Source organism: Oryzias latipes, chromosome 21 (genome assembly GCF_053564925.1).
Source record: "Oryzias latipes strain Hd-rR chromosome 21, Olatipes_Hd-rR_3.1".
Taxonomy (NCBI): Eukaryota; Metazoa; Chordata; class Actinopteri; order Beloniformes; family Adrianichthyidae; genus Oryzias; species Oryzias latipes.
Genome location: NC_136257.1, coordinates 33045313 through 33057925, shown reverse-complemented (window position 1 = coordinate 33057925; position 12613 = coordinate 33045313). Strand labels below are relative to the sequence as shown.

Here is a 12613-nt window from a genome sequence, read left to right as displayed (position 1 = left end):
AGAGAAATCTCTTGATTAGATAGAAGAGGAAGTTTCTGAAAGTCCTTATATCTGAAGTAAAACTATCGCAAGTTGAGTTCTGAGCCCATGTTCAAACACAGTGGTGGTAGTTTAATGGTGTGGTTGGTTTTAAGTCTTACATCTAAAGATTGTTTTTTCCTGACCTTCAACCTTTCTTTGTGCAAAAAAATGTTTAACGATGAAAGAATTTAAAACAATTCAGAAAAAAGGAGCTAAAAGACTTGGCAACAGCAACAAATTAATGAATGGAAGTTGTAATTGTTGGGATCAACAACTGTTGTACTTTAAGGCTTTAAACTCTTTACTTTATCCACTTTTCTCAGAAAGACATGAAAATGTTCACACTTTTCTATCTTGTTTCAAATCTCAAAGTTCATAAAAAAACAAAAGGTCCAGAATCATAAAAAGAAAACAGAGATCTGATCTATGAAATGTCTGATTTATGGACATTTGGAATAATTCTGCTCAGGAGACACAAAGGCTCAAAGGAGACGGGTCTACAAGGGTCTACAGCCAATCAGGATGCAGAAGTCAAAGTGCTGCAAGAAAAAAAAAGCTTGCAAAACAGAATGACAACAAAAGGTGTATCATGTTATATCGAGGGACTCTGGAAGATTTGTGTTGTTTTTCCTTTACTTCCCCTTTTATAAAGTTGTGCAGTGGATTCATTTAGATCCTTTGGGTAACATGGAATGATTATGATGACAGAGATGAAAACAGTACAAAACAATATTCAGAAATGGGAAGCATGTGTTTTTACGGTAAGCTGTGGTTATGGTAAGCGTGATATCTATTAGCAGTAAATCTCTTTTGCAAACACAATTGAGACCTAAAGGCAGCAGAGATTCCCGTCTCTGTGCTGATAATTATCTGCCAGTGTTGTTATGAGTAAGTCTTGGCTCTGAGGTTACTCAAACCAGAGCCACGTCTGTTTGGGAAAATGAAAGAGGTCTTCAATGCGGCTGCTAACCGAGTCTGATTCATCTCTGTCCTTCTTGCCGATGTGAAATTCAGGCTACATCATGGAGGTTTGCCACATCCCTTGCCCCCTGGACTGTAAGCTGAGTGACTGGTCGGCCTGGTCGGCCTGCAGTGCGTCACATGGCAGCGGGCTGAAGATCAGGTCCAAATGGCTCCGAGAGAAGGCTTTCAACGGGGGACGTCCTTGTCCCAAGCTGGATTTGAAAAACCAAGTATGTCTGTTACATTGCTTGAATGTACAATGAACAGAAATAAAAAAAAAAAAACAGTAGCTGAAGGCTTTCTGTCAAAGGAAGAAGAAATTCAGGAACTCCTTTGAGTCAGCTGCAAGATATTCCACCTTTTTGCCTACACTTTGTCATTTCCACTTTGTGGATATTAGAAAAATACTTTTCAGACTTTACTTTTTGTGTAGCGAGACAGGCGTGACCCTGGCTGCTGGATTGTTTTATTCTCTCCAGAGCTTCCCGCTTTCCAGGGACCTGTGCAACAGAATGCAGAGAGTGAAGTCAGTACCTCCGGTCTGTTCATTATCTCCCTCTGAACATTAGTATGACACACACGACAGCTCCCATCTCTGTTCTTTCTACATCTCTTTTATGTTGCTGGAATATTTGTCTCCGGCTCTCATTGGGTTGCATCTAAATGCTCTCACAGAGGAATCGCGGCGTTCTGCTCGCATTTCAATGACGCGGTTTATTGGCCTTGAAACAGCGGGACTCCTGGATGACCTGTTCATTTCCTGGAGTCTGCAGTCAGACTAAATCACGGCGAGAAGTGTCCTTCTCTTGACACGAGAACGGGGAAAGAAGATAATGAGCAGACAAGTGGACAGATGGGGGCTTTTGATATTCTGTGCTCAGGTCCTCCCACTGCTCTGAATATTTTGTGACGTCTCTGTGGGTCACCGTACAACGAGGGGTGGAGGGGGTTATGGATGCTGCCTGTATGGTCCAGTGGGCCTGAAAGGACACTTTAGTTTGTGGAGGTCAGTATGGAGATGAAGCATGGCGGTGTGAAAAATATTCAAATGTCCTCTGGAGGAGATTTGTGTACAGATGGTTAAGTGCCCACTAACAAGGTGTATATGGGCCATGTCGTAATGCCCTGTAATAACCCGCCACATGGAAACGGGAGCTAATTCTGCCGTCGTCCAGATGGATTTATCCTCACGCTCGAGTGGAGCTTGTTGTCAAATTGGCTATTTGAAGTACATCTGCCTGAGGTGTGACGGCAGGGATTCTAAAGACTATATGCTGCTGAATCTCCACGCACGGATCGGTGAGATCACTTATCCAGTCTGCCTTGTTAGACTAGCAAAGCCCTGCAGCATCTGAACCATTTCTGAGGGGCTTTTGGCCCCCGGGGTTTACAGTTTGCATCTGGGGGATTCACGCTGACTAATATTGACATTCCCGGCTGTTCCCAGACTTTTCCCTCTTTCTTTTCTCTCAGCTGTGAGCTCACTGGGAAGAGTCCAGCTTGATCCAACTGGGAGAACTCTTCATTTGATCCTCATGCAGGGATGAGATGCATCCAAGTCCACAAAAAGTCACTTGGAGAGTCAAATATCCACAAAAAATGGGCAGTAAGAAAAGAACACAACCATAAAAATGATGTTACCTCATGAAACGTGTTTTATGTAAAAAAACAAACCTTGTTAAAATTAGATGATGGATGTAGAGCAAACCGTCACTTCTCTGTGTAAATGAGAGGACCTCCAGGAGGAGCGGTGAGGTCACAGCTAGCAGAAGTGAAGAAGGTTAGAGGACTTTAGGTAACCAAGGTTTAATACTCCAGAACAACAGAGGGGTGTGCAAGCAGTTGGAACGGGTGGAGGAAGGTTGTGTGACTAATCAGTGTCAGCACGACACTCCTGATGGATCGGGAATGAATCCATCAGAGGAACAGATCATGGTAGATGTCCTGGAGATCAGCGAGCGCAGGGAAGCAGATGAAGGCGTTTGGACACGTTGAGAGGAGAAACAGGGAGGATGGTGGTAAATTTTTAAAGGCAAGGCAAGGCAAGGCAAGTTTATTTGTATAGCACAATTCGTACACAAAGTAATTCAAGGTGCTTCACAAAACAGAAAAGTGCATTAAAATCACAATACATCATAGAAATAATCAACATAAAATTTACTTTAAAAGAAAAGGAAGAAAAAAAAAAAGATTTAAAAAGAAAGGAAGGAAAGAAAGGTGCAGATGGGACCTTTCAGTCATATACACGGCTAAACAGAAATGTTTTAAGTCTAGATTTGAACATGAACACAGAAGAGGCCTGTCTTACGCCTTCAGGGAGGCTGTTCCAGATTTTAGCTGCAGAATATTGAAACGCTGATTCCCCTTGTTTAGTTCTGACTCTGGGAATCAACAGGAGGCCGGTCCCTGAGGTCCTCAGAGTACGAGATGGTTCATATGGCACTAACATGTCAGAGATGTACTTTGGTGCTCGGCCATGGAGAGACTTGTACACAAGCAGAGCTGCTTTGAAGTCTATTCTTTGAGGTACAGGGAGCCAGTGCAGAGACCTGAGCACAGGACTAATGTGATCATACTTCCTGGTTCTGGTCAGGACTCGAGCAGCAGCATTCTGGATGTACTGAAGCTGTTTTACAGCTCGTTTGGAGAGGCCGGTGAGCAGGCCGTTACAGTAGTCTAACCTACTGGAGACAAATGCATGGATAAGTATCTCCAGGTCTGGCTTTGACACTATGTTTTTGATTTTGGCAATGTTTTTCAGGTGGTAAAATGCCGCTGATGTTGCTGACTTGATATGGCTGTTAAAGTTCAGGTCAGAGTCCATGATTACCCCTAGATTTCTGACTTGATTTGAGGGTTTGAGAGACAGAGAATGAAGGTAGCTGCTGACAATTTCTCTTTGTTTCTGTGGGCCAAAAACAATAACTTCGGTCTTGTCTGAGTTTAGCTGGAGAAAGTTGTTCTGCATCCACGCGCTGATCTGTTGGAGGCAGTGGTTGAGAGAATCCACCGGCCCATATTCACCTGTTGTCAGTGACACATAGATCTGAGTATCATCTGCATAGTTGTGATAAGATATGTTATTACTGCGTATTAACTGCCCTAGTGGCAGCATGTAGAGGTTGAACAGAAGGGGTCCCAGGATCGATCCCTGGGGCACACCACAATTCAAGCCCATGTAGTCTGAGACACAACTCCCAATTTCAACAAAATATTTCCTGTCTTCTAGATAAGACTTGAGCCAACTTAGGGCAGATCCAGAGATGCCAACCCAGTCTTGGAGTCTGTGCAAAAGGATCCCATGATCAACAGTATCAAAGGCAGCGCTCAGGTCTAGCAGGATTAAGACAGAGACTTTTCCATCATCAGTGTTCAGGCGGATGTCATTGGTTACCTTGATAAGAGCAGTTTCTGTGCTATGATGGGGTCTAAAACCTGACTGGAAAACATCAAACGAATTGTTTAATAAGAGAAAGTCAGTGAGCTGTTGGTAGACAACTTTTTCAAGGACTTTTCCTAAAAATGGCAGATTAGAGATAGGTCTGTAATTATTCAGTACAGTGGGATCAAGACCGCTCTTTTTCAGGAGGGGTTTAATGACTGCAGTTTTTAAGGCCTCTGGAAATATTCCAGATTGAAGAGACATGTTAACTATTTGAGTAATTGATGGCAACACACTGTTCAAGACAGACTTTAGACTTTAGAAATCTAGTGGGTAAAGCTTGTATTTCAAAATAAAAGGATGACACTTTGAAGCTGAAACAAATAAAATTGAAGAGATGATTATTAGACCTATTGTACTAATAAATGTCTTACTAACACCCTTGAAATTCATTCATAATGCTTGTTAATGCGTTAACAAAGCTTGTTAAGGAATCTTAATGTGAAGTGTTTCCTAGAGCTTAATAGGACTTCAAACAGCAGAACTGTTGACTTTCTAAAGATCACCGTGTTTTTTTGTTTTGTTGGTGGCCCTGAACTGAGCGCGCGGCACTGATGTGGCCGGCGTGTGGACTTACCACCATTCATTTCTTTAACTAATTGCTCTGGTGGATCTCCTGACACCATTCAAAGCGGTTTGTATTTTCAGGGAACCCACCCAAATTCAGCCTCACCAAAATTGGACCTCCCACCAACCTAAAAAAACCAAACAGTGGCACATTTCAGAGTTAATGAGGCGGAGAGCTGTTGCAGTGGTTAGCACTGCAAGCGCTCAGCACTGAGGCTCCTGGATCAAATCTCTCCTTTCTGTCTGGAGATTTCAAGAATGCATGCAGAATGTAGTGACAGCAGGGGAGGTGATTTCATCATCATTTTCATTGTCGAGGAGTATAAACCTCTCTGTGAAATGCTCCAAACTGTTCGCTTTTCCAAGTTGATTATTATTCACAGATAATACTTTTTTATGGAGTTGAACGGTATACGAGGAGAATTGCTAGAAGCACACCCACTCGGCATTTAAATGCATATATGGGAGTGCATTTTGCAATAATTGTCAGGGAGCTTTGACCTGAGAGATTGCCATAAAAGGATCTCGTGTGTCAAAACTGAGCTCTGAGAGAAACAAGGCAATTCCAAGAATAATTACAACAGACATTTGAATTTCATCCTAACTCCCACATGAATTTGCTGTCAAACACTGAAATATGTATTGATGAATGCACACAGCATATAATAAAAGCACCTTTGTGTCTCTGGCAAAGCGTCCTCTCCCAAATCCCCCCTTAATATTGTTTTGTTTTCATTCGACAACTTTGTTTTCTTCATGTCCTTCTAGTTTAGCATTACTTATCATTTATTAAATTCAATGTGTGCCTGTTTAGACAGGCAAAGGATCAAATCAACAGTTGTGCTGGTTTAACAGTTTCCTGTTTGTGGTTTCTGACTGACCGGTCAGGAGTTGATCAGAGCGACGGATCGGGGAAGAAACCGTCTTTGTGGCGAGGGGTTTTGGCGTGCATAGCTCTGAAATACCGCCCTGAGGGGAGGAGACTGAAAAGATCGTGTCCAGGGTCTGTTGAGGTTCTTCCAGCCTGCTTCCTGACCCTGGACCAGTACAGGTCCTGAATGGAGGGAAGGTTGGAGCCAATAATCCTCTCTGTAGACCTGATGGTTCTCTGCAGTCTGTCCCTGTTGTGTCTGGCTGCCGATCCAAACCAGACCGTGATGGATGTGGTCAGGATTGGATTATCGCTGAGTAGAAGCAGCAGGTTGAACTTTTTAAGTTGTCGCAGAAGGCTTAACCTCCGCTGGAGCTTCTTCTGAAGGGAGTCGATATGGGAGGCCCACTTAAGGTCTGTGAGATGGTGGACCCAAGGAACCTGTGTGGCTCTGATGAAAGGACTGTTCTGTTGAGAATTGTAAGTGGGGGTGGGGGGTTCTTCTGAATTTGACAGAAATATTTTTGAATGAGTCAGATCTTGATGTTTTCTGAGATGAACAAACACGTAAAAGTGACAACGAGCTTTTCTTGCTCATAAATTTCGAGAAATATGGGGTTTAATAACTTACCAATGCAAACCGAGAGTCTTCCATATAATCCACTATAACAGGGAACTGACTTGTTGTTTTCTTTTACTTATATTCTCTTTTATAAACACTTTAGTTGTTCCTCAAAAAACATGTTTGAATGCAGAAAGCCTAAAAACAAGATCATAAAAGATGTCAAAGTCACGCTTTATCCATCTGTCTGTCTGTCTGGAAAAATTAAATTTTTGTTAAACTGAATTAAACCATTACAATGCAAGCAGAGAGAGCATGGAGATTTCATGAAAGATTTTATGGTATCAGAGTTATGTACTGGAATACATAAACATCCATTCATTCATTCATTCATTCATTCATTCATTCATTCATTCATTCATTCATTCATTCATTCATTCATTCATTCATTCATTCATTCATTCATCCATCCATCTTCTTCCGTTTGTCCCTTTCGGGGTCACGGGGCTGCTGGAGCCTATCCCGGCCACTTATGGGTGAAGGCAGAGCACACCCTGGACAGGTCGCCAGTCCGTTGCAGGGTCATAAATATCCAAAGACCATAAAAATGAGAACCAGTTTCCCTTTTGAGTTAGGACAGCTAAAACCAAATAAGCTCAAGTCTGGTGAGGAAAAGCCAAACTTAGGTGAGCAGATTTGTCTGAGTACAGCTTCTGGACTTCAGCTGCATCTGCAGCACCTCTTTCTAAGACGCAGATATCTGAGCAGACCGGGTGTGCAGATCCTTTGGCTTTAAAGCTCTTCAAACTAAGTACAGAGGAGGTGTGGAGGACCACATACAGTTAGTCAGAGAAACTTAGTGCAAGAAAAAGCACACAATGCTTACTGTGTTTTGAAAATTCAAGTTTCCACCACAGAGATGAACATCAGAGGGATTCAGCTACATCCATCTGCATGCTTAGAACTTTGAGCTGAACTCCTTTTCATTATGCCGCCCAAAAGTCAAACCTCCAGCATGGAGATGAGTCAGAACAGAACATAACAGTAAAACCTACAATATCTGTCTTAGCAAGAAGAAGTTCTTTCGCCAAAGGGTCGCAGGCAGCAGTGAAGTCTACTTCTTTGCTAAATATCGAGCTGCAGATGTGAAAATGATGTTGTAAAGTAATTTAGGGATTTAGAGTTCAGTTCTTCTGCAGCAGGACATGCTGACTCGAAGCATGCAGCCGTCAATGTTTGACCTCAAAGAGCCCTGATCCCAAATGCTGAAGCTGTCTAGGAGGAGACGAAGAGGATGGAGGATCTGCATGGCATCCAATGCATGTTTGCCCTTAATTCAGAACAACCTACATTATTACCTTCTTTATGGTTGTAGTTATCTGGAAGAAAATGATTTAACTCCAGAAGGAGGCCGGAGTCTTTTCCTGCTTTCATTTCCCTTCAGCTTGTTGTGTTTTGGAAATGTTTCCTGTGACCTTTGATAGCATCATTCCCCATACTGCTATTTTTAAATCCAATGTATTTCTGTTGATGCCTTTATGAGTGTGAGTGCAGTTAACAAGCATTTTCAGTTTTGAATACTGTTAATAAATAACAAATGTTTGTCCTAAACTTAGGATGAGTTGCGTTAAAGTGAAGCAGCTGTTGCACTCTCTGATGTGGAAAGAAATAGCACCGTTTACAGCTTTTGGTGATCTTGTTTCCTTGCAGAAAAATAAAGCAGGGAGCCACAAAAGGGTCTGGCTTTTATGTTCAGGAAGTGCAAACTCCATGTTGTTGCTGAATACGTTTATATTTTTGCTGTCAAAGACTGTTGTCCATGTCTTCATGCAGATTTTACTTTACAAATAGAATCCATGAGGAAAAGCGTAGCGTGCCGCACCGGGCTTTTAACGTGTCTGCGTTTCCCTCAAGAAAACAAAAACTAACAACATCCGAACTTTTACAAAGATGCACGGCTAGAAGGCCCCCGGTTCAAGTCCCGGCTGGGGGAACTGGAGTTTGCATGTTCTCCCCTTGCATGCGTGGTCCCTAGGTGTGAATGTGAGAGTGTGTGGGTGGGTGATTGTTGACACTCTACCCTGCGACAGACTGGCGACCTGTCCAGGGTGTCCCCTGCCTTCACCCACACTTGGCCGAGAGGCTTCGGCAGCCCCGTGACCCTGGAAGGGAATGAACGGAAGAAGATGGATGAATCGATGTGCAGATTGTCCGTATAAACTAAAACGTTTTTGCCGATCAGAAAGTGGGTGTGTGTTTTAGCTTGGGGGTGGGACTGGCAGCGCAAACTCTTCCTGGAAGGGGCGGTTCCTCACTTTGTGACATCACAATATGAGAACCCACTTGTTTTCAGGGATTGGGAAGGGCTGGTGCTCAGAGGAGGGTCTTAAATGCTCAGCGATGCGTGGATGGAGCAAAATACTGCTTTTAAGGTTGTTTTTTCTTGTGTAATGAACATTATAATACATTTAAAAGCTCAATAGAGGGCGGCAGTTTATAGCTCAGGCGGTAGAGCAGGTCATCCAACAACCTAAGGGTTGGCGGATTGACCCCCGCTCTCCCCAGCCAGCTGTTCGCCCCCGGAGCGGGTCTAGTCTGCAGCTCACCGCTCCCCCCCAGGGGATGGGTCAAAATACGGAGAAGAATTTCCCCATTGTGGGTTTAATAAAGTATCAGTTATTATTATTATTATTATTAAAAAGGTGAATTAGCAGAGAATTTGCACTTTAAGATCACAACGAAAAAAACAACACATAACAACAACAACAAAAAAAAAATTAGAAATCAGAGCAAAATTCCAGGAACCACAATGTGAAACATAAATAAATAAAAATTTCGGAAAACAAAAAGTAATTTCCAGGATTAAAATAAAAAATTAAAAAATGAAACAAAACAAAAAACCAGTGGAGGTATTATGGGCCATCACTGATTGAATGATGAGTTTCGAAGGAGAGGAAAAGCAGAAGGATGTTTTGCCCGAAATGTGACAAAGACTTGATCGATCAATCACCAAATATTTGAAGTGGGCGTGGCCAGAAACGTACTAAAATATCCTTTGTAGAAGAATGTCACCGTGTTAAAACACTTACTGTTGAGAAGGTGAACAAATGTCAGCAGAAAAGCAGTAATGTCCTTCCTTTACCAGTCTCTTTTTTTTTTCTTTTTCTTTTTTTTGGTTTCGGAAATTACTTTTGTTTTTCAAACCGTATTTTGATTCTTTTTTGGATTATGTTTAGTTTTTAGTTGGGTTTTTTTCTGTAAATGTGTGGTTGTTTCTGGATTTTTTTCTTCTAAAATGTAACTTTTTTTTCTACTGTTTTTCTTGTTTATTGGTGGTTGAAATATGTAATATGTTTTTATGTTGAGTGATTTGTTGGTATGATTTGTACTTCAGGGCCACCATAGTTTTGGTTTGATAACAGGAATCAACAAAGACCAAACCTCAGCTTCAACTGTAACAGTTGAAACTTATTAACAGTTGGTTAATAAGTGGAGTGTGTATGTGGACCTTCATGAACTGAAGTCTCCTAAAATGTTTGTTAGAACCTTCAAGACTAAGAAAAAGTAGAAATGTAAAAAAAAAGTAAGCAGGAAGTCTACCTGAGGTGACAAAAGAGAATCTCACCCGCAGAGGTTTCCAGAGGATCACTGAGGTGAGAAGTGGCAGCAGATGGAAAAGGAGATTTTCAGGAATGAACCCAAAAAGTAAAAAAATGAAATTCTGCATCCTAACTGGTATCTGAGCAGATAGTCTGGAAAAAACAAAAGTGGGCACTGAAACCTGCTTTAACCCCAGAAGATTGGGTGGTTTTCCTAACCCAGCTTTGGATCAACCCTCGGACAGATATTCATGGAGAACGTCAGGGACAGGAGAGACTGTCTCACCATTGAATATTTATGGTGCAGCAGGTACAGTTTGTGTGACATGGATCATGATTGTAATCCTCGTCACGCATGCTCGGCATAAGATTTTAAGTAGGCGGCTGAAGGTCGGCAGTTAGAGTGAATTATCCACTAATTGGAAGGTCAGCCGTTCACACCCAGAATTCCTCGGCAAAAGTCAAAACGTCCCTGAGAAAGACGGTGATCTCCGCTAAAGTCCCCTGTGTCTGCATGAATATCAGACTGCAGCCAGATCCGGTCCGTGAGGTTTTTCCAGGAACATTTGTCCGCTGACAGTCCTGGCACAGCCGTCTGCGATCCTCTGTTAGGGCCCCAAAACACCACGCCAAGCTCCGTCATGAAGTTTTTACTTCACTTCTGAATAATTCAGAGTAGTTAGAGCAAATGTTGCATATTTTTTAATGAATTGTTTCATTATTTTCTTCAGAATGTTGTGTTGCAAAGCAGGAATGTGCTGTTATTAACCCAAATGCAGTGAAGACAGGCCACAGTGGTTCAGAAAACACCACAGGAACTCAGTTTAGTATTTGAAATGAACTCCGATGGTAATATCAATGTAATGCAGCGCTACCAAGAAATAAAACATCAAAGTCTGTAGTTTAAAAAGATTCCTGCCAAACTGTTGGATGTTTTTGAAATAGGTGCAGTGGTGGATTTTCTGAGGGAAACGGATCGTCTGTAGCTTCAAGCAGCAGGTGAACAGATTATCCCCATGCAGGAGAGCGGGACTCTGAGCTGTCGCTCGGTCAGCTCGTTCTGCAGGAAGGTGCTGAAAGACGCTTTTAATTAGGATGAGAAAGAATTCGGCTGTTTTTAAGTATATGTGGGGCACTTTTAAGGAGCGAGATGAACCGGTTTGGAAATGTCTCTGCTAATGTATTCTTGTCTTGCTGAACTGGAATTCTATAATTGATCACAAAGCAAATGAGAAAAGAAGAATTAATCAGAGCTTGATAGACAATCGTTTCTGCAGCGGTGGAGAATTCGTGCTTTTTTGCCCGGCAGTCAAGCAGACCCAGCAGCGCAGGTCCAAGGAGGATGTTAAATATACTGTAAATCTTGTTAGGGCTTCGGTTCATTGACATGCCTGATTAAAAAAGAACCAATTATAGCCCATTTATGAGAGTCTTGCAGGCTGGAGAGAGAAGGACGGTGGTGGTGGGAATGTCTTTGTGTGAACTATTGCTGCATTTCAAATATAATTATGACATCCATTTGAAGATGTTAGGGGGGTTGACCTGTATGGGTCAAAACGAGGAGCGGCAGCCTCTTAAGGGGAGTGCAGATGTGTCCGGCCGCCTCAAGGGACACAAAAAAATTGAACGTTCCATTGTTATGCGTGAAGTAGGTGTATTGTGAAGCATTTGTAGGGCTAATGGAAGCTACACGCACTTATGACCTACGGGTGTTGCTGTCGTACAGTGTCCTTACGCGACACTCTAAGGGTTAGTAAGGTGTGAGGACTGGCTACTTACTGAGCTCACGCACGGGTGTGTGCACGTGATGCATAACTGCCTGAGGGATGTCCACACAAACTACACTCTGATCATCTCATTTCTTTATTTGTAGTCAAATCTGCGTCTCACCTACTTGCTAGTGTTCACTACGACCCGTCGCCCGCAGCATGGCTGTAGAAAAAACGTGCATGAACAGTTTTTCTCTCAGGGTTCAACCACGGCCTTGATCTTTTGCACGGACCGCCTTCATGTTTGGTAAAGGTTGGCAGATTTTTTTGGCAGATGATGACTCAATACCTTCTTGTTTAGCAAAACGTGTGAGAGACGGGCAAGTGATCTGAAATCTAAAGAATAACCACTTATAGTCTAAGATTATTGGAGGGGGGCAGTGATTAAACCTCAGAAGCCTAAAAGGAAATGCTGAGATGCTAAGAAAGATACGTCGAAATAGTTGCAATAGAGCTGTCAAGTTTTACAAAATAAATGGTCTGCACCTTTTCAAAATAAAACATGAAACCCACAGCATGAAGGGGAAAGTGGTGAATATTTCACAGCGGGCCTGAGCAAAGGGGGGGCAGTAATAACACAACAGAAGTTGCCTCTTTGTTTAAAATGTACCCCACCCTCCTCCATTTGTGGAGTTCTTCCTTGATCTGAGCTCTGCTGAAGGGACCGGCCCAAAGCGGTTCTGTGACGGCATTCGACCGCATGTTCTTCCTAAAGACATGCTTTGAGTTTATCACCGTACATAAAACAATCAGAATACTTTCAAACTTTAAAAGACAAGTTTTCTTGACATTTAAAAAGAATTGTGTTTGCTTCTTGTC

At 42.4% G+C, this 12613-nt stretch overlaps 1 protein-coding gene across 3 annotated transcripts in view; it reads left to right on the top strand.

Moving 5' to 3' along the window:
- Nucleotides 1–12613, top strand: part of thsd7ba (thrombospondin, type I, domain containing 7Ba) — a 222354-nt gene that overhangs the window by 177159 nt on the left and 32582 nt on the right. For all 3 annotated transcript variants that reach the window (XM_078939216.1, XM_078939217.1, XM_023950471.2), the window contains exon 16: nucleotides 1036–1214. In XM_078939216.1, coding sequence (XP_078795342.1) covers nucleotides 1036–1214 — 179 coding nt within the window. The remainder of the gene's footprint in view (nucleotides 1–1035; nucleotides 1215–12613) is intronic.